The following is a 25914-nucleotide window of genomic DNA, read 5'->3' on the forward strand; positions in this document are numbered from 1 at the left end:
TGTGGGTCAGGAATTTCAGGTGGCTTAGCTGGGGCTAGAGAATCCACTCCCCAAATGGCTTATTCATACGACTGTTAGTAGGGAGCCTCAGTTCCTCTCCAGCTCTTGGTAGAAGGTCTCAGTTCCTCAAGTTAGGGACCTTTTCATAAGACTTCTTTAGTGCCCTCAGAACATGACAGCTGGCTTCCTTCAGGGTGAGCAATCCGAGAGAGAGTGCAAGGAGTCCAAAATGTCTTTTGTGACCTAGTCTTGGAAGTCAAACACCATTACTTCCTTGGCTATATTCTACATGTTAGAAGCAAGTCACTAAATGTAACCCACAGTCAAGAGGAGGGGAATTAGGCTCCACCATTGGAAGGGAGGCGTATTGAAGAATATGTAGATCTATTTTAAAACTACCATACCACTTTTTTTTTTTTAATTTAATTTATTTATTTGGCTGCGCCGGGCCTTAGTTGTGGCATGCAGGATGTAGTTCCCTGATCAGGGACTGAACCTGGGCTCTCTGCATTGGGAGTGCGGAGACTCAACCACTGGACCACCAGGGAAGTCCCCACACTACTTTTAAACTGAACAAAATGAGATGCCAGCTATAAAAACATTATATCCCATGTTTCTGATATATCATCTACCTTCTTGCACGCTCCACAGAAGTATTTTTTAAACTGTAGTTTCGGTTCCATAAATAAACCATGAAATCAGTGTATAGCATCTCTGAAATCTGCACAGCATAGAAGCAGCAGAAGGGAGAGGGCTCATAGTTTTGTAATTCCAGATCTCCCTTTAATCTTTGTTTTAAACTGTCCTATAACATATGTATAACTTTTTAATAATAGAGGAATAGCTTATATGAAATTATATTTAGTTAAGCTTAATTTGAATAACACCTATTTTACCACACTGTAGATTTGTTCATTCAATACATTTTATCATGGTTGTTTTAAAAATTCTGCACTTGTTTTTAATTTTTATCTTTTTAATATCACTCTTGAAGTGACAGGAAGTCACTTTTTTTTTTTTTTTTTAATGCAAGCACATCTCTTTGAACCCAACTAATCTGTTTGCTCCCTTGGTGATTCTCTCAATGCACCTATGGTTTAAGCAGGCAACTGCTGTTACTCAGGCTTTGCAAATGAGCAAATTAACACCTGGGTCTTAAATTTTACAGAAAGACCAGGAAGAAATGGGAACAGAGGCTTGAAACTTTAGCCCAGTGACATGTAAGCCACAAAAATGGGAAAACTCAGTGGAATCTAAAATATAACACAAATGAACCTATCTACGAAACAGAACTAGAGAACAGATTCGTGGTTGCCAGGAGGAGGAGGGTGCAGGAAGGATGGATTAGGAGTTTGGGGTTAGCAGATGAAAACTATTATATATAGGATGGATAAACAACAAGGTCCTACTGTATAGCACAGGGAACTATATTCAATAACCTGTGATAAACCATAATGGAAAGGAATATAAAAAAGCATATATATACATGTATAACTGAATCACTTTGCTGTACAGCATAAATTAACACATTATAAATCAACTATACTTCAATTTAAAGAATGGGAAAAAATCAGAGGTAGTGATGGTGTATTCTAGTTGGGGGAGGGGGCTGAAAAAAGCGAACTTTCCAAGTTTCCCCTACACACTCTACCTACGGACGACCGTGCTAACCATTAAAGAATGTTCCAGCCCTATTAAGTCTGGTGATTTTCCTGAGCCTAACACCTTCTGTCTCCCATACTGGGAACGCGAAAAGGTGAGGCTCGATTGTGAGGGTGGAATTTGGATTCTGACAGTCTGGCTTTGAGGCTAGCTCACCAGCGCTGTGACCTCGGGCAAATTACGTAACACTCCCCATCAGGAAAACAGGGATGAGTCAGGAGAACGTTATCTTCTGGCTTGTTTTGATGGTCAAATGAGACAGAGTGGGCAAAACACTCTGCACGTAAATGTTAGCTACCTTTTTAGCTTTTTTAAAGAAACTGAAAAGAAGTGGGACTGCTGAACTGAAAAAGCTCTCCTTCCCCTTATAAAATCCAGATTAAACCTTTGAAGAATTTAAATAAGAGCAAATGAGGCGGGGGTGGGAGGGCCCTTCCTATCGCAATAGGACTCTGCTGCCTCCCTCTTCGCCGCTGAAAACCATTTTCATAAACGCCCTCCAGGCCGCCGATTACGCTCTCTCGGCCCACGTGGGTGGGATGGGGCGGAGAGTGGGGGGCGAGAAGCTGGCGGCCGCATTTAGCGCCGCCGGGGGACCCGGAGCAGGGCGGCACCCTTGGCCGGGGGCGGGGGCGTGGCACGCAGGCACTGGGGCGAGAAGCGCAGATGCTGGACTTGGGGAGGCGGCTCCCCTCACCGTTCCGGGTCCCGGGTGACCAGGCGGGCCAAGCGGCGCACGGGCTCCGCCTCCAGCCCTCCCGGCTCCGCCCAGGCTCCTCCTCTTCCTCCAGCGCTTCCCCAGGGCGCGGGCAGCGGCTGCCAGAGTCCGATTGTGGCCGCACGAATTATGAGAGCCGCCGGTCTGAGTGCGCGCACGGCGCTGGCTCTGCTGCTGCTGGCCGGGGCCGGGCTGTCGGCCGCCGCCTCGTCCCCCGCCCCGCCTCTCTTCAACGTGAGCCTGGACGCGGCCCCCGAGCTGCGCTGGCTGCCAATGCTGCAGCACTTCGACCGCGACTTCTTGCGCGCCGCTATGGAGCATATCATCGGGTGAGCGCAGGACAGGGGGAGCGGGCGGGGGTCGGAGGGCGGCAAAGCCCGGACGCCTGCTGCGCAGTGTGCGTCAAACTGAGATTCGTGACCCCTCCCCTCCCTCTCGGACAGCCTTGCCCTCCACCGCATGCCGCTCACCCCGGGCGTCTGGCGTGTGCAGGGGTGGCGGGGACCAGAGCTGGCATTTGCTAGTGCCCCAGGCAGCGCCGGGGTTGGGGATGATCCCGCGCAGCTGGTTTGACTTTCAAGTTCGGTGTCTCCAGTGGCACGCCAGTCCACCAGCCATTCCGGATCAGGGTGGCGCGCGGGTTGTCGCCCGAGCCGTCGCCCCGGCTGGCTGCTCAGCTACCGAGTAGGGGACGCAGCCCCGCACCCCTAGCAGGCCTCGTGGGCCCCCAGGCCCACCCTTTTGGGGGCCACTCTCGGTCGCCTTACTTCCCTCTCTCGGAGTGTTCTTCTCTCTTCTGGACGCTGCGTTTTGGGTGATGCCGGCTGGACCTGGACTGAGCTCTCTGGGTAAGCGAGGCACCTAGAACTCACCCCTAAGGATGAGAGCTTCAGGTACCCCCTCCCCCAGTACACACACACTCGCACCCCTCCGAACCTCTGAGCAGATCATACACTCTCGTGGTTCTTCATTTCTAGGGATAATGTCCCCAAGTGGGTCCTCGCATTGATCCGAAAGGCGGTCTGGGAGCTGGAGCTCTTCCTGCCCCAGCCCTTCACCGACGAGATCCGCGGCCAGTGCGATGCCCTGAACTTCAACCTGGCCGACTGCATCCTCCTTAACCTGGCCTACGAGTCCACCGCGTGAGTGACCCGCGCTAGCGCGGATTAACTTGAGACTTGACCCAGATTCCTGCCGCATCTGAGTGGAAGGAGACATGTTTTCAGTGTAATGAAAGCAGGGTGGTGACCGGGCTGCCCAGAAACCTCCAGTGCTTCCTCTTTGCTTCTCTGGGTAAAGCTGAGCAGCAGATTATGAGTTTCGAGAAGGGAAAGCAGCTTCTCTGACCTCAACGCTGAACCGTTCCTCTACCTGAAGTCCCCTTTTCTCCCTCCACCAATCCAGGTAGCATCCCACTTTTGGAACTCTGCTCAACATGTACTCTCCCAGGAAGGTCTTGGAATAATCCCACTCTAGTTAACCCAGTGACTGCCCAGCCTTATAATGAGGGGGCTGTCCCAGCATTCATTTGTCCCCCTGCATTTAACTTTCCATGTTCATCATGGCTAGCGATCATGATTCCTCTTTATGAACCTGTTGCCTCCAGCGCTGGGGTCACAGGCTACACTGTTCTGGCTAGTAGGGGCAGCCAGTATTTGGTACCCGGAGTGGGCATGATCAGCTGTGGCACACACAGGGGAAAGCAATACGGAGTGTGTGGTTGACCCCAGGCAAAGTGAAGGGAGAGCCTCAAGTCTGTTGGCTCAGTAACAGGTCCTGCAATTAAGAGAGATTTGACTTGGTTTCTGTCTTCAGGACTTACTGTTTTGCCACCAGACCAGACTCATTAGTAACATCTTTTAGATACTTATAGCTTCTCGCTGCCGAAAGATGTTTAAAAAATTTTTTTTCTGTGGATAATGAAACTTTACTGCCTGCTGGCATCTTCCCAGAACATCTAGGTAGAGTAGGTTAAGAAGCACTGTGACTGCCTTCCTCTTCAGGGAAATGTTTTAAGACACAGATAAGACACAGATGTATTAAAGTGCCTTTCAATTGACCTAAGTTAATTTTGCCATTCCTCGTCTCCTACCCCCATCTTTTTCCTATTCTGACGTGTGGTTTTCTCAATGAAAAAATCAATTTATTTTCATTTTCATTTTCATTTTCTTCTTCCTTTGTTGGAGTCACTGTATTCAAATCAACTAAAGCAAAAATTCTAGTAAAAAAAATTCTAACTTTTGGATTTGATATTAAGGTATATACTGAATCGCCTGGCAAGAAAAAGCACCATCAGACTCCACTAGCATTAACAAAGGAAATGTTTTGTCCTCACTTCTGGTATAAGACTTTTTGAATCAGATTAAGTAAGACTAGCGACGCTTTATTGAGCCTACTGGGTATGAGGCACTGGAGATTGTATTACCTTTCGTGATGTGGAAACCAAGCCTCAAAGGGGACAGTTTGCTGAAAGTCAAGTGCATGGTGAGTGGTCAGAGTTGCTGCTAAAAGCACGTGTCCCCAGCACAATGCAGTGCATCTCCCAAGGCAGAGCCTGGCTCCCTAGTTGTTCCCTGTTCTTGTGGGCCACCTCACACCAAAACATTTGGGCGTGACATGAAAGAATTGTTGTCTCGCCAATTTTGAAAAATCACCTTTGAGAGTCTACAAACTTTGCTTTAGCTACTTCCAGTGTTTGATCAGTTTGCTTCTTGACGTGAACTCGTTGAAAATCAGAGACCTTGGAAAAAATTAAAACCTGACCAAGCTTCCTTTTTTAAACAAACAGAAAAGGAGGTAACATTTGTTTTCTCTTAATTATAAAGATAATGTGTAATCATAGAAAATTAGTAAATACAGAAAAGTATAAAGAAAATTAACCACAATCCTGTTACTCAGAAATGACTACCCATCCTTCAGGATATTTCGTGTGTGTGCGTGTGTGCGTGTGTGTGTGTGTGTATATATACATATCTTTCCCCTGTCCCAGAATTGGACATGATGTATTCAAATATTTTTTACATAACATTATATATTCTCTGAGAATATGGACCTTTAGACATCTTAACAAACCTCTTCGTCTTTTCCTCAAAATACATCTCTCTGGCTGGGAGTTCTTAAAAGATCCTTTTCTCTTATTAGCTCTCTGCAGGGAGCTTTAAGGGGGACAGGAAAAGTGCCAAGCCCCTAAATAGTTCATCCTTTTTCCAAGAGACAAAGTGAAACAATTTGTGGAGCAAAATAGTTAGCTGCCATGGTGCTTGCTCTGAGAAATCCAGAGAAGAGAGAGTTGAGCTTGAGCCAGCCTTGAATGGTGCATTAAATAGACTACATACTGCCAAGCAGAGGACTAAGCAAAGTTCAGTGAACTCGCTGAGCCCAGAATGAGTCCGTTTCAGATTTAGATTTAGGATGAAATTCGCATTCAGTATGTTTTCGATGTCCTGTGTGCCGAGGGCAGAGGTCTAGTAACACTGAACAAACGCTGTTGTGTCCAGTTGTCTTTTTCATCTTGAATTATGGTCCACAGGGATTATATAGCGTATGTGTCTGTTATAAGGAAGAAAACTGTTTTACTTCGAGGACTTATATTTGAAATGAAAAACTCATTTCCTTCTTCTTGTTCACTTATGTTGAATTTTTCCCTTTTCCCAGATTCTGCACCAGTATTGTGGCTCAGGACTCCAAAGGCAACGTTTATCATGGCCGGAATCTGGATTACTCTTTTGGAAATTTCTTACGTAATTTGACAGTGGATGTGCAGTTCATAAAGAATGGGCAGGTATAGTCCGTATGGTGTTAAGATTCAGAAATCAGAGAGACTTGCTGACCCAAGTTAGCCGTCACTTGGATGGTCTGCAGCTTAACTGTGTTATCAATTTAAGATACAAAAAACATCAACCTCCTGGAAAAACAAAACCACAAGAGAGATTTACATCAAGTATGCTTGTAGAAACAAGGGTTATTTATTATTATTGAGAATCTACTTACAGAGGTCAATCAGTTTTCCCTAGGGAAATTTCTATGGGTGTATGATCGGTCTCCATTTTTGATGCTAAATCAGCTCTTTCCTTTGCTTTCCCATGTCCAGGCTGCTTCTAGAATAGAGGGGCTGGGTAGTGTAATGTCTAGGAACACCTAATTTTGGGATCTGACAGTCCTGGGTTTGAAGTTTGCTTCTGTCACTTCCTTTGTGAACTTGGGAAATTACTTAAACCCATTTTGCAGATTACAGCCCAGAGAGGTTAATAACTACTTTATGGAGATAGTTATAAAGGTTAAATGAAGTAATCTATGCAAAGCATATGGCAGATGCTTGATAAATAGTGGCCAAATAATAAATAGTCCTTCACTCTAAAAGTATAATTGACCCACACTACTCATATTTTTGATCTCTAAGAAATTATGCTTATACATCATTTTATTTTCATCATAGTTCCTTTAAAAGTACAACCTAGTATGTACTATTGTCACATTTCTGTGTAAATATCTAGAGAGATAGCAGTAATCAATGTTCATTGTGTACACAAAGCATGTCATTGCCATGAAACAGAACAGAGAATGCAAAAGTCAGATCTTGGCTTTGGGGGGACACTGTTTAAGGACTTTATTTCGTTTGTTCTTTGCATTTAGGGGTTGAGTCACAAATACTAGAAACTCATTTACTAAATACTCAGTTGGTCGTCTGCTTTTACAAACAAAAACTTTCTCATAAAACATTCAAACAGTACAGAAATATTTAAGGTGAATGTTTCTCCTTTCCCAATTTCATTCCTTTACTTCACCACTATTACCAATTTAATTTGTAGCTGAAGATTTACTTCAAAAATGGTTTTAAGTGGTAGCATGACAGAATATCCATGAAAATAAATTCTGAAAGGACATCTGCTAAAATGTTAGTAATTATTACTGAATAATAATAGGGGACAATAATTATTTTTACTACCTTATGCTTTTCTCCATTATTCTACAATGAGCAAAAATTCTTAAAAATCGACAAAAGATTAAATGCAATAAAAATAATTTCAGCTGTTCTCTCTAGACTCACCCTAACTAACAGGTGTTGCTTCATTTGTTTCTGTTGTTCCTGGAGATCTCATGGGAAATGGTCTATTGGTGTGGCTGATCTCGGTGCTCAGGCTATTATTACCGAATTTAACAGTTTACACTTGGGTATTGTCTTTCTGCTGAGGGCTCATGGCTAATAAATTGCTTTGCTAAATTAAGAACGGGTTATTCATCCAATAATTAAGCTCTTAGTCTTACCTAGTGTTCATAGTTTTAAAAGTATTTTCAGATACAGGACCTCCTTTGATCTTCACGGTAGCCCTGCGAGTCAGGCACAAGTCAGCATTTCTATCCTCATTTTTCAGATGAAAGGGCCGAGACTTACAGAGACTAACTTGCTCCACATCACACGAGGAGATGAGGCAGAGGTGGGACGAAACCCAGGACTTCAGCCTTCAAGTAGCTGTCTCCCCAAAACTCAGATTGTAGAGTCTCCTGCCCCAGCTAGGGCTTTGTTTATGTTAACTGACCTGGCACAGACGGTTGGAAAGCATAGACATTTAGAAATACAGTTTTTCAGAGCTACAAGATACAATATCGTACAAATAATATCTTATAATTATTTGTAGTTATGTGTTATAAAATATCTTGGAAACTACCAGGGATTTTGATTTTTGTAACTTTAATTTGCTGGCTCTTCAAGAGTAACACTGATGTGAGGGTTGGTGTGCCATGTGAATGAAGTGACTGTGTGATTACTTTTTCCCCTATAGTTAAGTTTTATAAGGGCTTTAGTAGTGAGGTAGACTTATTCCCGTTTTACTGCCATGAATGGAAATGGGGAGAATTCATGGAAGACCCTCATTGAGTCTCGGGGAAGAGGTCATTTATGAAATTAAGACCATTGCATTTTCCCCTTGTAATTTAGCCACTTTATTTTACAACCAGATGAGGCAGAAATAAACAATTAAATGAAAAGTTACTGACTTAAAATTCAACTTTCTAGGAAAAAAGTAAGCTAGGCCCGTTCATTTCTCAAAATACAAAAGTATTGGTTCATCTTTACTGAACCATGTGAGCTGGGTGTCTGGTATCTGAAATAACTGATAGAGTTTGTTTTTCTCCTCAGGGATATATAGTGGTGTCTTGTAATCATTAGAGTTCATTTCCTTTATTTAAAGTGGGAGCAAAGCAAAAAAAAAAAAAAAAGAAAGAAAGAAAGAAAAAAAAAAGTGGGTGTGATCCCTATAACTCATGGAATAATCATGAGGATAAAATGAAGGATGTATGTAAAAGAATTTTTTAATATTTAAAATTTAAATTTGATTTTTACTGACAAACAGTCTCACTTGTTTCCCCTTACTTCACAGAGCTTGTAAGATGCATGATATTAATCTCTTATAATCGAGTCAACATAAGTTTTTAAATGGAAGCCCATTTGCTACTTCTAGGATGGAGCTTCTTAACTTTTTTCTGCGAGGAGCCCTTTGATGAAGCTTATTGATCCCTTCTCAAAATAATGTTTCATAAATACATAAAATAAAATTCATGAGATTGTGAAGAAACCAGTTATGTTGAAATACAGCCATTTCGATATTATACTTTTTCTTAACACATTAACTGGTAAAATTTAGCAGTGGGTCTAGAAACTACCATAAATTCGGACTAGTGATAAGTATGAATGATATTTCAAGATATGCATGTATACCATATCAACATAGGTATGATGCCATTATGTATGTGAAAATACTTGAACTTCTCCTGGTGATGGAGTCACAGGCATTGCTATGACTACATGAGTTCTTGCATGCATTACTCACTACAGAGGGAGTAAAATTTCAGTTAGAGGCTAGTGAAAATAAAGATGTACCTTTTTTTTTTTTTTTTCCATCTGAGGTCACAGATCCACTGACTTCTATCCATGGACCCCCAAAGTTAAATCTTCCAGAAGGCTATTTCAAGAGTTTTTATTCTATTATGTTGGAACTTATAAGAAAAAAAAAAAAATCCATGAAACTGTGGGACAAAACAGGTGATTTCAGTGTACATTTGGTTGGAGTGTTGAGATGATGCCTTACCTCTTGATTTCAGATCGCCTTCACAGGAACCACCTTTATTGGCTACGTAGGATTATGGACCGGTCAGAGTCCACACAAGTTTACCGTTTCTGGCGACGAACGAGGTAATCAAAACAAACTCCCAAGCACTTTTAGCCCTATCCCTGTTCAGTTTTATCCAAGTACTTCATTCACTCACCCAACAGAACATATGGAACACCTTCTACGCTACATGCTTCCATTCTAGTGGGGGAAGGTGGGCAGTGTGCAAGTAAGCAATGAAGATTATTTCAGCTAGTGATAAATGCTACCAAGAAAGTAAAACAGGAAGATGTGATAGAGAATGAAGGAGGGCGTGCAGCAGGTAGTGCAGGTATAAGGTCGGGGAAGGCCTGACTCACATGATCCAGGTGTGCAGAAGCTGGGGGAGGACCATTCCTGGTGGCTTCCAGAAACAAAAGACTGTGTAATGTGGTTACAGGATGGAGTAAGTGGGGAGTGACAGTAGAGACAGAGAGGAAGGCTGAGGCCATGGTGCAGGGTCATGAGGAGGAGTTTGGGTTTTAAACAAAATGGAAGCCCTAGGAAGATCTTAGGCCAGGGAGTGAACAGATCTGTTTTACCTTTATATTCTTAACTATCATTTGGCTGCTTTGTAGAGACTAGATCATGTTGGGTTAAGATGGAAGCAGAAGACTGTCTGGAAGCTATTGCAGTAATCAGAGGATATATGGTGGCATTATACAAGTAAAACACTTTAAGGTTTTCTGTGCACTTACTCCTAAGTTTTCTCATTAGACCCTCACAACAGTCCTGTTAGATAGGCTGGGCTGATATTATTAACCGCATCCATTATGCAAAGGAGGAAACTAAGGCTACAAGATGAAAGGACAGCTAGTTGTTGGGAGAGATGGTTCTCAAATTGATCTCCTGGCTTCTTGCCTGGCTGCTCTATTAAATAACCCCACTGCCATCCCCTAAATCTCAGGGGACACCACTCAGTTTCCCAATATGTGGGAAACCCTGAGATAAGCCAGCTCTGGTCTCTGTCCTCAGGAATTGCAACTGAATAAAGGAGAAAGACAGGTACATGGAGTCTCTTAAAGTGTAGTGTTGGTCATCTGATGAACCCCTGATCAACTTGTTGTTTCCTTTGATGTATTCTTATCTTTTTATATAGGCTGGACCAGGAAGATGCTGGTTAAGGATATATCAATGTCCAAGGGACTCAGTTCTTTATCCTCATGTATTTCTTCATCATTTTCTCAAATGTCAGCTATGAGTGAGACTAATTCTCAACCAGTGGTACCCAAACCACAGCATGACAGTTACTGAAGTTTTACAGAGAATGACTGTAAACATGTGTAAACAAAAGGGGCTTTGTTTCCATCATTTTGTGACTCAAATTATTTAACTGATAGTTATGGTATGAGCAGTTTAAAAATAACTGAATTATTCTTTTACATACACATTTAATTAAGTACTGTCAAATTTCTTTAAAAAAATTTTTTAAACCTTAAGCTAAGGAAAACTAGTTATATCTTTAGTCTGCGAAGACTGAGTTAAAATGCCTGAACGATAAAATAACATCTCTTCATTAATAGCGATAATTAAGATCTTCAATTAAGTTTCTGGATATTATGGAGAGGGCCAACAGTGCCTTTAGTATATGAATAAGGATAAGAAAAGGAGGAGGACTAACAAATGGCATGGAGTGTGGGAGACCTAACCATCTGCGGATAAGATCTCAGACCCCAGAGCCAGGCTGCCTGGGTTTATACCTTGGTGCTGTCACTTGCTCGCTGGTGATCATGACCAAGGTGCTTAACCTTTCTGTGCTTCAGTTTCCTCATCTGAAAAACAGAGACGATAATGGCCACTGTAAGGATGAAATGAGTTCATCTATGTAAGGTGTACCTTCATGTATGTAAGGTATCTAGAGCAATGCCCGGCACAGAGCAAGGGCCATAGACGTGTTTGTCATTGTTGTCACCTCTCTGGGCTGGCCCTCTTCTGAGCCCCAGATTGAAGTGTCCAACTACCTGCTCAGTATCTCCACATTGATGTCGCCTAGGCATCCCAAACTTAACATGTTCAAGCACATCTCTTGCTCTTTTCTTTTCCCCTTTTCCTGCCCTTACTCCTCCTCCACCCAAAGTTACACCTCTCCTAATTTTCCATGTCTCAGGGAATGGCATTTCTCCTCAACCAATTGCTACCAGGAGAGTTCTTTGACCCCTCGGTCCCTAAGTTTTGTCAGCTCTACCACCAAAATGAGACTCTCCCTGTCCATTCTCTCCACCTTCCCTGCTAGGCTGTCACACCTGTGTTACTGCCTAGCTGTCCATCTGATCTCCCCACTACTGTTCTCACCCTCCTGTACTTTCTCCACCCTGCAGCTGCATGATCAGATTGTTCCCTTGCTTAAAGCCTACCATGACTTTCCATTTCTTCTTCTTTTTTTTTTTTTTTAATATTTATTTATTTATTTATTGGCTGCATAGTTGAGGCACACGGGATCTTTTGTTGCAGCGTGTGGGCTCTTGGTTGTGGTACGTGGGCTCCTCTCTAGTTGTGATGCACAGGCTCCAGAGCCCACGGGCTCAGTAGTTGCAGCGCACGGGCTTAGTTGCCCCACGACATGTGGGATCTTAATTCCCCGACCAGGGATCAAACTGGCGTCCCCTGCATTGCAAGGCAGATTCTCAACCACTGGACCACCAGGGAAGTCCCTGACTTTCCATTTCACGTGACAAATCCAGAGACCTGACTCTGATCTCAAAACTCTACGTGATCACCTCCAGCACCTCATTTTATGCTTCTCCTTCTCCCTCACTCCACCTGAACCTCACTGGCGTTCTTTGTTTTCTTGACATCTGCCAAGCTTGTCCCTGCCTTAGGCTTGACACCTATGCCTTCTGTCTGGAATGCTCTGCCCGCCTTAGCTAGATGTCCACAACTCAGAGGGGCTATCCTTACGCTCCTCTCAGAGGAGTCCTCTCTTGTCACTCATGATTACATTATTGTTTTACTTTATTATGGTTATCAAAACCTTGTTATTTAATGGTGCACTAGTTTCTTCTGGTTACTGTTAAATTCCAAGGGTCTGGACCAAGTCTGGATATGGTGGCTAGTAGATGCTTATTTCTTGAATGAAATGCTTATTTCTTGAATGAAATGCTTATTTCTTGAATGAAAATTTTTCTTTGGAAATAAATCCCCTACAGATAATTTTAAAGATGTTAAAAAGCATTAAAAAAAAAAAAAGAGCCCAAATCTTACTTAAAGTTCTGAAATATATACGTGCTCTACAGTCTTCCAAATACTATGTTTTTATATAAATTTATTTATTTTATTTGTATTTATTTTTGGCTGCTTTGGGTCTTTGTTGCTGCGCCCGGGTTCTCTAGTTGTGGCGAGTGGGAGCTACTCTTTGTTGCAGTGCACAGGCTTCTCATTGTGGTGGCTTCTCTTGTTGCAGAGCACAGGCTCTAGGCGCACAGGCTTCAGTAGTTGTGGCTCGCGGGCTCTAGCGCAGGCTCAGTAGTTGTGGCGCACAGGCTTAGCTGCTCCGCTCCAGGTGGGATCTTCCCAGACCAGGACTCAAACCTGTGTCCCCTGCATTGGCAGGCAGATTCTTAACCACTGCGCCACCAGGGAAGCCCTTCCAAATACTATTGAGTCACTTTTCTTATTAGCTACATAATTTCATTTTGCATGAAGTAATATAATAGAATGATTTCCTTTAACATAATTATCATTGTTTCCAGGTAAAAGACTACATATATACACACACACACACACACATACACACATATGAAATACATATATACATACATATATACTCAGACATATACATATACATATTTATATGTTGCCATGAAATTTGGGCTTCATCTTTGAAAACTGGTTGCTAATAAAATCACTCTTCATCCACCACCATTTCTCCCGCATCAACTTGTACTATGGGAAAGAAACAAGATTTAGGAATTTTAAAACGTGGCTCTGGGGCAACAATTCGAGCATATACTTACTGTTCCATCCTTGGCAGATAAAGGCTGGTGGTGGGAGAATATGATTGCTGCCCTTTTTCAGAGACACTCACCGGTCAGCTGGCTTATCCGCACTGTGAGTATTTTTACTGTCGAGCCCACCTCACCCTAATGTCATGTTCTAAACTGTGTTCATGTTGTGATGCTGTGTCATTTAACAACGTTGTTTTTAATGTAAGAAGCTCCTGACAAGAATAAGCATTTAAAGGTTTACAAAATGCTTATCACCTTTTTTGATAATAAGTACCAAAGATAAAGCGGGACACTAGTTAAAGTGTTAAGGACAGATTTTTATCAGTAGTATAATATTGCAATAGGGAAAAGTGTCCAGCGTGAATGGAACTTAACTTCTACTTGACTGAGTATTTTAAAGGGAGAATGAGGGAATAGGGAGGGGGTGAGGGGAGCACAGTACAGTCAGAGAAGTGAAAAATTAGCAAAAGTAGAAAGGAGGGAGTTGTCCATGTGAAGTAAGTCAGCCTCCTACCCTCCCGCAGAGACTGGGACATAGGGGCCCTATCTTCAGGTATTTGCTGTAAATTCTTTGGGAAGCCTTGAATTTTTTCAGGCAGGCACTATAAGGGCGCTATGGTCATCGTAAGAATGCAAAACAAATGCAAAGCAAAACAAATGCATTAGAAGGTAGGTCTACGCACAACAAAAGGAACATCAGCTTTAGGTTCGCTCTTAGTCAGCAGGGTTCCAGGCCACATATAACTTGTAATCTGACCACAGAAAGCACATTTTCAGGAGCACATCTCTGGTGAAAGGATCTGGCCCTGCCTGGGTTTAGGCTTTTGGCCCTTCCTTGTCCTGCTCTAAATGATTAAGCCCCTGTGGACTTGAAATTCTCCTAAACTTTTTTTTTATATAAATTTTTTTATTTATTTACTTTTGGCTGTGTTGGGTCTTTGTTGCTGCATATGGGCTTTCTCTAGTTGCGACGAGCGGGGGGCTACTCTTCGTTGCAGTGCGCGGGCTTCTCATTGCTGTGGCTTCTCTTGTTGCAGAGCACGGGCTCTAGGTGCACGGGCTTCAGTAGTTGCAGCACACGGGCTCAGTAGTTGTGGCTCGTGGGCTCTAGAGCACAGGCTCAGTAGTTGTGGTACACGGGCTTAGTTGCTCTGTGGCATGTGGGATCTTCCCGGACCAGGGCTCGAACCCGTCTCCCCTGCATTGGCAGGCAGATTCTCAACCACTGTGCCACCAGGGAAGCCCTCTCCTAAACATTTTACTTAACTGTTCCCTAAAGATGTTGACAAACTATGCATCCTTCACATATTTTTAAAGATGACTTCTAAAGTATTTCATCATAAGATTAAAAAGCTGCAGAAATCCAGTGTATTGTACGTGTTGACATTTAAAAATAAAACTGTAATTTAAAATCTATCCAGGGGAGGGACTTCCCTGGTGGTCCAGTGGTTAAGGCTCTGCGCTCCCAATGCTGGGGGTCCGGCTTCGATCCCTGGTCAGGGAACCAGATCCCACATGCCGCAACTAAAGATCCCACGTGCCGCAACTAAAGATCCCACGTGCCACAACTAAGATCTGGTGCAGCCACACAAATCAATCAATCAATCAATCAGTCTATCCAGGGGAATCTAAACACCAGTGATTTTAAAAAAAATTTAGATATAATTTACATACAATGAAATGCACAGATATTAAGGGTTTTTAGTTCAGTGTGTTTTGACAATTTTACACACTCGTTTATCCATCCATGTAACCACCAACAAAACAAGATATAGAATGTAGCAACCGAAAAAAAAATGCACCATATGAGAGCTGTGAGTTAAGTTTTATTTGGGGCAAGATGAGGACTATAGCCTGGGAGACAGCATTTCACATAGCTCTGAGAAACTGCTTCAGAGAGGTAGGGGGAGAGAGAGGTCAGTGTTATATGTGATTTTAGTGAAGAGGGTGAGTGTAGTCAGGCACACATTTTGGCTGAGGCTCACTGCTAGTCATGAGGAGCAGATGTCGCCATTAATGATTTTAGTGCTTTTCTAGGTATGAGGAGATGAAAGAATTGGGCTGATAAAACCTTCTCCTGAAAATATCTAACTGTCTGAAGACCTGTTCCGCCAGTTTTCCCCAGAGCACAGAGTGCCTTATTCCTGATCTCCACCCTGAACTCCTTTCAGGATGTGTTGAAGGTCAGCGACTGCAGTGGCTAGTGACCTAATCCTTGTGGAGGCAGATGGCAAGTGACCATGTTTAGTTGGCCGACATTTCCAAATGTCCCTGGAAATTTCCCTAGTGCTCCTTTCCAGTCAATTTCTAACCTCCTCCGACACCCAACCTTCCCCGAGTCACTGCTCTGACTTCTATCACTATAGGAAGTTCTGCCTGTTCTAGAATTCATATACATGAAATCATAGTATAGGGACTCTTTTTCTTTCACTCAGCATAATGTTTTTCAGATTCATCCTTGTTTGTATTACTAGCTCATTCCTTTTTTTTATTGAAGAAGATTCAGTTGTATGAGTATACCACAGTTTATCCATTTTATTGTTGATAGGCATTGGGTTGTTTCCAGTTTGGGGCTATTGTGAATAAGGCTGCTGTAGAAATTCTTGTACAAGTCTTTTTGTAAACATATATCCATTTCAGCTGGTTATGAAGTACTTAAGAGTGGAATTGTTGGGTCATAAGGTAGACATATATTTAATTGAGGTAATGCCATACAAGGCACATGCCATACAATTCATCTATCTAAAGTATACAACTCACTGGTTTTTAGTGTACTTACAGAGTTGTGCAGCCATCACTACAATCAGTTTTAGAACTTCTTCATTTCCCTAAAGGGAAACCCTGTACTCATTAGCAGTCACTGCCCATTTCCTCCATTCCCTGAGATAGATAAGGTACCTGTCTCCCCCTGAGTGTGCCACTTGGGTGAATGAAATCAGGCACCACTGCCTTCAATATTTCTTACTGATGTTCTTTTGCATTGTTCTCATAGAATTCTGTTAGAGGCGATGAATTCTTAGATAGTAGTTGGGGGATGCTATAGGTGACATAATCCAAAAGCTATTCCATCACTCCTATTGCCTCACTTATAATTTTGCTGAGTTTAGAACAAACCAACTCAAGTCTAACTACCCCACCCTAACAGCGATATGTATAAGTCAGGGAACAGTCCACAGAGCTTGCCGTGGTTAATGGTTTATGGTGTTGGACGATGGCACCTTTGCAGACACCAATGTTTTGGGTCGTTCTTTTGTTTGACCCTCTCCCCACCCTTGACACTGTGCTTTGGCACTATTCAGGTTGGGTGAGCAGGATGGCTGTACTTTCCAAAAGTGGTGGAAGAGTGTTGGTGAAGGTATAGGTGGGAGGGGCTGGCCCTCTACCCAGGACGTTCTCGAGCAGATGAGCTTGAGGAAGGAGCACATGTGGAAGCTGAATATTTGGGAAGTGACCCCCTTAACCGTCCATGCTGCAGACCTATGCAAGTGTTGATGAAGCCCAGTTCAGCTCGATGTTCTAATGCAGCACGCTGTCTTTCATCTCCAGCCCTTTGCCAGTCTGTTCCATTGAGCTACAACTCTCTTCCCCACGCCCACTCCCAACCCCACAACCACCGTTTTCTCTGGTCTGACTTCTGTTTGTCTCTCTGACCTCAGCTCATGCGACACCTCCCTGAGGGGCCTTCTCAATGGCCTGGCTAAGGATGGGTCCCCTGCTGTGACGTCCACAGCCTCTCCTTCTCCTGTGTTGACACTCATTACGTTGTGTCACTATTGCCTGTTGACTTTACTTTCATCTTTGGAAGTTTGGGGAGAGCAAGGACGGGGTCCATCATATTCACGGCTCTGTTCCCACACCAGCACAGTGTCTAGCACATAGCAGGTATTCAGGAAATATCTGCTAAAAGAACAAATGAATGAAGAGACATGGGGAGATCTTTGCGAGGGTGATCTGCCTCGAAATCATGCAGCCTGTGTTTGGTGAGCCGGGTCTCTCACCAAAGACAACTTGTCAAAGTTCTCTTCTTTTGTGAGAAAAACCCTGCTGCTGTTGGCTTTCCATCGAGGCTTCTTCCATCTCAGGAGCCCTGATGACAAGAGAATGAGGTCAGAGCAGTTCAAGATTATAGCCATGGCTTAATATAGTAGGAGAATGTGCTTTGGACCATCTGTCCATCAGTTGGTGTGGATAACTGCCGTGTATGATGATACTAATGCAGGTTTGTTTATTTTGTTCAGACCCTGAGTGAATCAGAAAACTTTGAAGCAGCTGTTTACAAATTGGCCAAGACTCCCCTTATTGCTGATGTTTATTACATTGTTGGTGGCACATCCCCCCGGGAGGGAGTGGTCATCACAAGGAACAGAGATGGCCCAGCAGACATATGGCCTCTAGATCCTTTAAATGGAGCGTGAGTAGAATTAAAGGCTCTGGTCATTTTGTATCAGTAATCTTTTTTTTTTTCTTTAATTGGTGAAACTAGAGGTATTTTTTATTTTTCTATACTTTTTCTTTAGCTGTGTCCCAAATGACCTTGGCTAAGACAAGATGATGTGCTGTGTTGCAGGTGGTTCCGAGTTGAGACAAATTATGACCATTGGAAGCCAGTGCCTAAGAGAGATGACCGAAGGTAGTCTCTAAACACTTTCTGGTTTGCAGTGTTTTCTTGTGGTCAGGAGAATGTGCCCCTCTTGCTACGGGAACTGGAGAGGATTATAGGTGCTGTCCCCTCCCAGAAAATGTACCTTAGCCCTTGGCCAGGATGGGAGAGTGTGGTATGTGGTGGAGAGCATGGCAAGGAGTTTCTTGGCAGATGGCTGGGTGTTGGGAAGACAAGGTTGGTTCTGGCCTCAGGGTCAGGAGTTCTAGATTCCACCCCTAGCTCTGCTGATGATTCACTGGGTGGCCTCTTGGGCCTCTGTTCACCCATCTGTAAAAGGAAAGGATGGAACAAGGTTCATAGTTTTCTATGTAAGACTTTTTGGGAAGGAAAACATTTCCCTGCACTTAAATAAATAAACTGTTTGGGGGCTTTAATTTCCCTTCTAATTTTGAATATTCTATAATTATAAGTTAGTGCGTCCCCAAAAGGCAAGTAGTTATATATTTTTCCTTGGCTTTACTGACCCGTGTGTTTGGTGGCAACTGTTCAATTCACAGAAAACATTTTCATCATCCTGGCTTCCTTGAGCAGACGGGGTTAAATTAATTCCACCATGGTGGTTTGAGACAAGGTAGCAAACATGCATGGGGGCCAGAATCTGTTTGGGGGAAAGGGAGATAATGAGGCTAGACCTTGCATTGAACCTCCCAAAATGAGAGCTTGTGGGATTCAGAGTTTCCTGAAGTGCCAAGTGACCTTTGACCATTGTCCTTACAGAACACCTGCCATCAAAGCTCTTAATGCCACGGGCCAGGCAAACCTCAGCCTGGAGACGCTCTTTCAGGTAACTTGTGTCACAATGTCCAGCTTTTACCCAGGATGTTTGGTGTCTTTCTCAATAGTGATTTTAAAAAAAATTCTTCTGAAATCAAGCAATATTGAAGTAGAAGTTTTACCTGGTTGAAAACATTTAAAAGAAAAACATTTTCTGAACTTGTAACCATTTAGGTTAAAGTATCATCTTCATCTGAGTTTTTCTGCATGTTAAAAAAAAAAAAAGCATAGTTATAACGTGTTCATTTGTTTAAAAGAAAAAAAAGAGAAAGGTTCCAAAAGTCTAACTCTGTCACCCCAAGAGACACCAAAGTGTTCAGTGGTTATTTTATTCCTATTGATATTATGCGTGTATTTCTCCTACCTTTTAATAGTCTTTTATTTATTATTATTATTATTATTTTACTGAGGTATAGTTGATGTACAATGTTACATAAATTTCAGGTGTACAACATAGTGATTTACAATTTTTAAAGGTTATATTCCATTTATAATTATTATAAGATATTGGCTGTATTTCCTGTGTTGTACCATATAATATATTTGTAGCTAATTTTATACATAGTAGTTTTGTTTTTGGTTTTTTTTGGCTGTGTTGGGTCTTTGTTGCTGTGCGCGGGCTTTCTCTATTTGCGGCGAGCGGGGGCTACTCTTCGTTGTGGTGCGCAGGCTTCTCATTGCAGTGGCTTCTCTTGTTGCAGAGCACGGGCTCTAGGGCACATGGACTTCAGTAGTTGTGGCACGCGGGCTCAGTAGTTGTGGCTCGCGGGCTCTAGAGTGCAGGCTTAGTAGTTGTGGCACATGGGCTTAGTTGCTCCGTGGCATGTGGGATCTTCCCAGACCAGGTCTCGAACCCATGTCCCCCGCATTGGCAGGCAGATTCTTAACCACTGTGCCACCAGGGAAGTCCCTATACATAGTAGTTTGTATCTCTTAATCCCATACCCCTAATTTGCCCCTCCCCTCCTCCTTCTCTCCCACTAGTTCTCTATATCTGTGAGTCTGTTTCTGTTTGCTATATACATTCATTTGTATTGTTTTTTAGATTCCACATATAAGTGATAGCATACAGCATTTGTCTTTCTCTGTCTGACTTACTTCACTAAGCATATTGCCCTCCAAGTCCATCCATGTTGTGTAAATGGCAAAATTTCATTCTTTTTTGTGGCTGAATAATATTCCATTGTATATATACACCACATCTTCTTTATCCATTCATCTGTTGATGGACACTTAGGTTGCTTCCGTATCTTGGCTGTTGTGAATAGTGCTGCTGTGAACATTGGGGTGCATGAATCTTTTCGAATTTCTAATCATTTTTAATATGATTTCTCCTATGCAGGTTTTGTCAGTGTTTCCGGTTTATAACAAGTAAGTGACATGTTAAGCACATCTGTTCATACATCACCCTGGCACAGTAGACTCTCTCCTGCGCTCTTTGGCTCGGCAGGGATCTGAGGGCTCCCACAGAGCAGGTTTTCTAGGTGCTGTGGATCCAGCCGTGACAAAACAGACTCTTTGCTCTGCTGGGACCAGCATTCTACTGGCAGGGAGGGACAGATAAACAAATGTAGCAAAAGTCAGGTGAGGAGTCCATGGGGAAAAACAAAGGTGAGGAGGATAGAGTGATCTGGAAGGAGGAGGGCATGACATGCTTATCCTAAATCCGTCTGGTAGCTGGGGACCACCTTTGCTGCTTGCGAGCTCCTTAACTTCACTGTTAGTACTAAGCTTTGGCTTTCCTTTCTCTTCCCGGGGAGTTTCTGCTACCCCCGTGCTCATTTCACAGCTGATTCCGTGCCTGAGTTAATGTTTCTCTTGTAGCCTGTGCCCTTGATAGTAGCATTCTGTGAACAATGGCTTCTCGGGTCTACAGCCTGGGATTTTACCAACCTCCTTTTTTTTGACGTGAACCGCTGGGCCGGGCTGCCACTGCCACTGCCACAGGAAGCTGTTAGTTAAACTTGAGACGCAGACCCCACCAAACTTGTACAGGAAGCTCTGAAGGTCCGCCGTCACCATCACAGCACGGCTGAATAGGCCAAGAGCCTGCACTTCGTGGCCGCATACCCCTCAAGGTGTTGCCTGATTGCCTTCTCTGTGCCCAAGACCAGCTCAGTGAGGTAGGGCCTAAAATAGAAGAGGACGCAAGTCATCACAGAGTCTTATCTCCTTCTTTTACCTCCATAAATTCCAAAACCCAGCATTTCGTACTTTCTCATCATCCTTCTTTCTTCAAGGCAAGAATATCAAAAATGGTATTCTTGAAGAAATAGCCTAATATGGATAAAACTTGTAAAGGGATTTTTAGTTTCAAATACCCAATTGATTTTTTTCTTTGAAATGATCCTCTTTCACACAAATATAAAACAGTAGTTTTCCTGACGGCCTCTAGATTAACTTTTGTATATTTGGGTGCTCTAAGATTCCTTAGGTACAATGACATTTTCAAAACTGGTGTTACTCTGTTCACTTTGCACTGTAATAGGAATATATCTCTTTGAAATTTTCTTCTTTAAGTATGTCCAGATAAAACGATTATTGCTAAAAAATTAATTCCATAAACGATATTCTAACAGCCAAAACAATCTTCTACAGAAAAGCAAATCAGTATTTTCCCACTCTAACAAATGAGCTAGTTGGGTCACAAATGATACCCAGCACTATGCTAGTGAACTAGTTCTTTGAGGGCAGAGAGAGCAAAAACAAAAGACTCCTGATTTGTAGCATTTATTGATTTCCTTGGTGTAAATACTCACCCTGGCCTATTTCAAGCTTACAGTTGGCTCATAAACTTCCTGCATATTTAGCCATTGACTCTCACCAGCCTGTAGGAGTTAGCTCCAACTCACCATTACCCTTTCCAGATGGGCACAATTTTGCCTTTTTAATAGTCATTTAAAAAATAGTTAACCTATTTTTTTGTTCTTATAGTTTTTTAAATAGTTATATAAATGATAAATATTTTGTTTAAAGATTAATAGTATAATCAAATAGTTTTTATATTTATTTTAATAAAGCATTTTCTGTGCTGTGAGCAGCCCTTATAATTTTAAATAGCTGCATCATAACCAATTGAATGTAGTATAATTGAATTAAACATTCTCCAGTTGTTAGTTTTTCCTCTATTAAAACTCTGAAATAAATATATTTGTACATTTCCCCCCTGTTTTTGTATTATTTTCCTTGGCTGAATTCCCAGAAGTAGGATTACTGAGTTAAAGGCTATGAACGTTTAAATGGCAAATGTTTTGTTGAAATAGAATTGTCAGAAGTTATAAACAGTTTACCAAGAAGCATTTTTCTTTATTGTATAATTGAAAACCCAAGAGGATCTACATTTAAATGATTATCACCAGTGAACCAAAAATAACACAGATCCCTGACTCTCAGGCCTTTTACATGTAATGATTACCATCAGCTACGTCTGTTCAGTGTGTGAGGTTAATATTCAGAAATGTCTGAACAGAAGCAAGGAGCTCTATGCTGCCCCCTTGTGCTGTGCTACAAAATTACAGCCCCCTGCAGTGGAGCTCCAATATTAAAACAGTGATGGAGAACAGAATTATGACTAAAGGGCTTCCCTGGTGGTGCAGTGGTTAAGAATCCACCTGCCAATGCAAGGGACACGGGTTTGAGCCCTGGTCCGGGAAGATCCCACATGCCACGGAGCAACTAAACCCCTGTACCACAACTACTGAGCCTGCACTCTAGAGCCCATGAGCCACAACTACTGAACCCGCGTGCCACAACTACTGAAGCCCGCACACCTAGAGCCCATGCTTCACAGTAAGAGAAGCCACCGCAACGAGAAGCTGGCAACGAAGAGTAGCCCACGCTCGCCGCAACTAGAGAAAGCCCGCACGCAGCAATGAAGACCCAACGCAGCCAAAAATAAATAAATTTTTTAAAAAATTAAAAAAAAATAATTATGACTAAAGTAAATAAGCAGCTGAGGTCCTGTTCAGGGAACCTTCGTTCCCCTTGGACAAGCTTTGCATGTTCTCATAGTGCTGTCTTCAGCCCAGTGTTTGATTCAGCTGTGGGGTGTGCCAGTGCCTGTTCCTAAAGCGCCCCACTCCCAGTGCTTTGAGCAGGCATCCCAGCTGGTGTCTGGGGCAAAAGGTAGTTGAAGGGAGTGAAGGGTAGGAGCCTCAGTGTGTATGTGCATGTGTAGGCGCATGTGCACAAGTTATTTGGGTCTCTTGCTCTGCAGAATGTTGAGTAAGTGACATTGTACTTTTCGTCCTTAGATCTGGGCCAGTGGACCCCCTGTCTTGATCCCTGAGCTTTCGGGGCCCCACTCTGGCCTTCCTCTGACTCTCCCATGATATAAGGAATCCACTCAGAGTCTGGCCCAAGTACCCAGAACCCTGGAATTCTCGTCCTGAACAGCACGCAAGCCATTTCCAGGGCCTGTGTGGTCCACTTCCCTGGGTGGTGTTCTCCTGATGGCGGTGTGCAGCCGTCCTGGACGTCCTGTGCCTGGTGGTGGCCAAGGGATGGCTGTTTGCTGGGGGTGGTGCATGAAGCCTAGATGAGTGTCCACATATGTGCCATTTGTGGGGTAGGCAGAGCAGGGCTGCAGGCCAAGGCCAGCTCTCCCTCATTGCCACAGTGTGGAACTCTGGGGAGTCTGAGAACTTTGAACTTGGCCTTCCACAGTGTTGTCAAAATAGGAAAGAACACTTTTTGTGGTTGCTTGAATTATAACTTTTAAATAGCCTGACATATGTGGGTCTCTATTTGTATTCTTGTCCTGGGTCCCAAGTATTAGGAAAAGAGCTTGGTGGTTTTTTTTCCCCTCTTTGGAATATTAGAGAAAATGATGTATATGTTAAAATTCCTCTCATTTTCAGCTACACAGTTTATACTACGGTAATGAGTGCTGCCAGCCCAGACAAGTACATGACTAGGATCAGAAACCCGAGTTAAAAGCAGAAGAATGAATTCACCTATGCTATGAAGGTTTGCTAAAGTTTTTTTTTTGGGGGAGGGCAGCGGTTAGGGATGGGGGAAGGAGGACATAGGCTGGTATTTCTCCTAGAAGATAGCAGCATCCTTAACATTTATACATACATAATATTTTCTGACAGGCATTGAGTGTATGATTGTTAACTTGTGTCATGTTAATGTCACTCTTAAGTATTTATTTTGAATTGTACGTATGAAAGCTAGTCTTCTGGTGCTCAGTGCCCTTTGCCCCTGATTAAAACCTGCTTTCAGGGTAAAGCGTTACCTCTTCACTTACGCAGAGGGACAAATGCCTGGTAAGACTTATGTGTCTCCAAAGTCACAGTGAGGCAGGCCCAGCTCCTTTGCAGGATCAGACAGACACTGAAGGACCAAGGACACTCAAAATTTATTTCAGGCATCAGTGAGGCCATAGGTGAGAGGAAAGACATGAGGAAAAAAGCAGGAGTCCTTTCTGCTGTCCCTAAAATCAAACCATCTCGGCAGCCACCTATTGACAGGACACCTTTTCCTATTGCAGGGATCTCCTGGAGTTTATAAACCGAGCCTGATGTTTTGTTCATTCACTTATGGGGATGTTTAAAATCAGTGTTTAAATTAAGCGTATTTTTTTTTCCTTACAGATGATCTTTTTAAATGAAATTTTTGAAGAGCTGCACTTTAAAAAATAAAGTGAAAAGATTATATTTTATGACCAATACAGGCTCTTTCCTCATTAAGCTTTTCAACCTTGTGAAGTGGGGGCAGGAAGATCAGTTTGGAGCATGTTGTGGTAAAGAGGGTAATAGCTGTCCTCATTCACCTTCCTTCAGGGTTTGCCTTGACCATCTCTCAGCTTCTTCTGTTCTGGCTTTAACAACTCAAAGATAATCGGTCTCAGAGGGCGAGCCACATCCTCGGGCTTTATTCCCAGCTCCTCACCATTACTTATAGCTATTTTGTCATACCTCAGTTTATAAAGAAATGAGCGGGCAAGACCTCTTTGTTCATTCTGAAGTGCTTCTGGAAGAGTCTGCCAAACTTAAATAAAATTAACAACAATTATTATTAAGCAAAGATGAGTTTAGCAGAGGGAATAGCAGAGGAATTACACTTCGGGACAAGCAAACCATGGCGAACCATAGGCAAATCTGAGGAACAAAGGGAAGGTTAGCTTTTATTGGAATCTGGGAGGAAACCGGGGAGTGTTGTTTTGAACAAAAGTTCATTAGAGGAGAACAAGAGTTCAGGGTTGTTGCAGTTTCACATTGGTTGCAAGTGATGGTCAGTTTGCTGTTACTGAGAAATGCAAAAATCTTTCTTCCTGTTGGCTGTGTAAGTTGAAACCAAGGGTAAGAACTCTCCTTTCGTGGCTTTCCCACTCCACTTAAAATCAAGTATGCTTTATCCGTTTTCACATTTCTCCCTTTTGATCAAGATCTTTCTCTGAAAGCATAACTGATGCAGCATCAGGTTGGTTTTTTTTCTTTTGGTTGAAATATTTTTGTCTGTGTCCCTCATTGCTGGGAAGGACCTTTCCTGGGAGTTATGTTGGGGGGAAAGAGCAAGTAGCATTTGTGCTGTGCTACAAAATTACAGTCCCCTGCAGTGGAGCTCCATCCTCTGCTGTGGCTATAAGCAGAGACAATATTAAAACAGTGATGGAGAACAGAATTATGACTAAAGGGCTTCCCTGGTGGTGCAGTGGTTAAGAATCTGCCTGCCAATGCAAGGGACATGGGTTTGAGCCCTGGTCCAGGAAGATCCCACGTGCCACGGAGCAACTAAACCCCTGCACCACAACTACTGAGCCTGCACTCTAGAGCCCGCGAGCCACAACTACTGAACCCACGTGCCACAACTACTGAAGCCCGCACACCTACAGCCCATGCTTCACGACAAGAGAAGCCACCGCAATGAGAAGCTGGCAACGAAGAGTGGCCCACACTCGCTGCAACTACAGAAAGCCCGCGTGCAGCAACAAAGACCCAACACAGCCAAAAATAATAAATTTTTTAAAAAATTAAAAAAAGAAAAGAATTATGACTAAAGTAA

General features: G+C 43.0%; 1 protein-coding gene across 1 annotated transcript; it reads left to right on the forward strand.

Annotated features, from left to right (window-relative positions):
• Nucleotides 1-2435: 2435 nt before the first annotated feature.
• NAAA (N-acylethanolamine acid amidase) lies at nt 2436-24578 on the forward strand. The gene is made up of 11 exons (XM_068542806.1): nt 2436-2709; nt 3358-3522; nt 6035-6161; nt 9479-9569; nt 13496-13572; nt 17708-17880; nt 18037-18099; nt 18850-18916; nt 20249-20277; nt 23766-23874; nt 24504-24578. Exons 1-10 carry the CDS (start codon nt 2510-2512, stop codon nt 23839-23841), a joined length of 1068 nt encoding a protein of 355 aa, XP_068398907.1. The 5' UTR covers nt 2436-2509; the 3' UTR covers nt 23842-23874; nt 24504-24578.
• Nucleotides 24579-25914: the final 1336 nt, after the last annotated feature.

This window comes from Eschrichtius robustus, chromosome 4 (assembly GCF_028021215.1).
Source record: "Eschrichtius robustus isolate mEscRob2 chromosome 4, mEscRob2.pri, whole genome shotgun sequence".
NCBI classification, from domain to species: Eukaryota; Metazoa; Chordata; class Mammalia; order Artiodactyla; family Eschrichtiidae; genus Eschrichtius; species Eschrichtius robustus.

Coding starts and splice junctions, on each gene's coding strand:
- NAAA (XM_068542806.1), top strand. CDS start 2,510: ATGAGAGCCGCCGGTCTGAGTGCGCGCACGGCGCTGGCTCTGCTGCTG. Junction 2,710..3,357: donor GCTATGGAGCATATCATCGG/GTGAGCGCAGGA, acceptor CTTCATTTCTAG/GGATAATGTCCCCAAGTGGG. Junction 3,523..6,034: donor CTGGCCTACGAGTCCACCGC/GTGAGTGACCCG, acceptor CCCTTTTCCCAG/ATTCTGCACCAGTATTGTGG.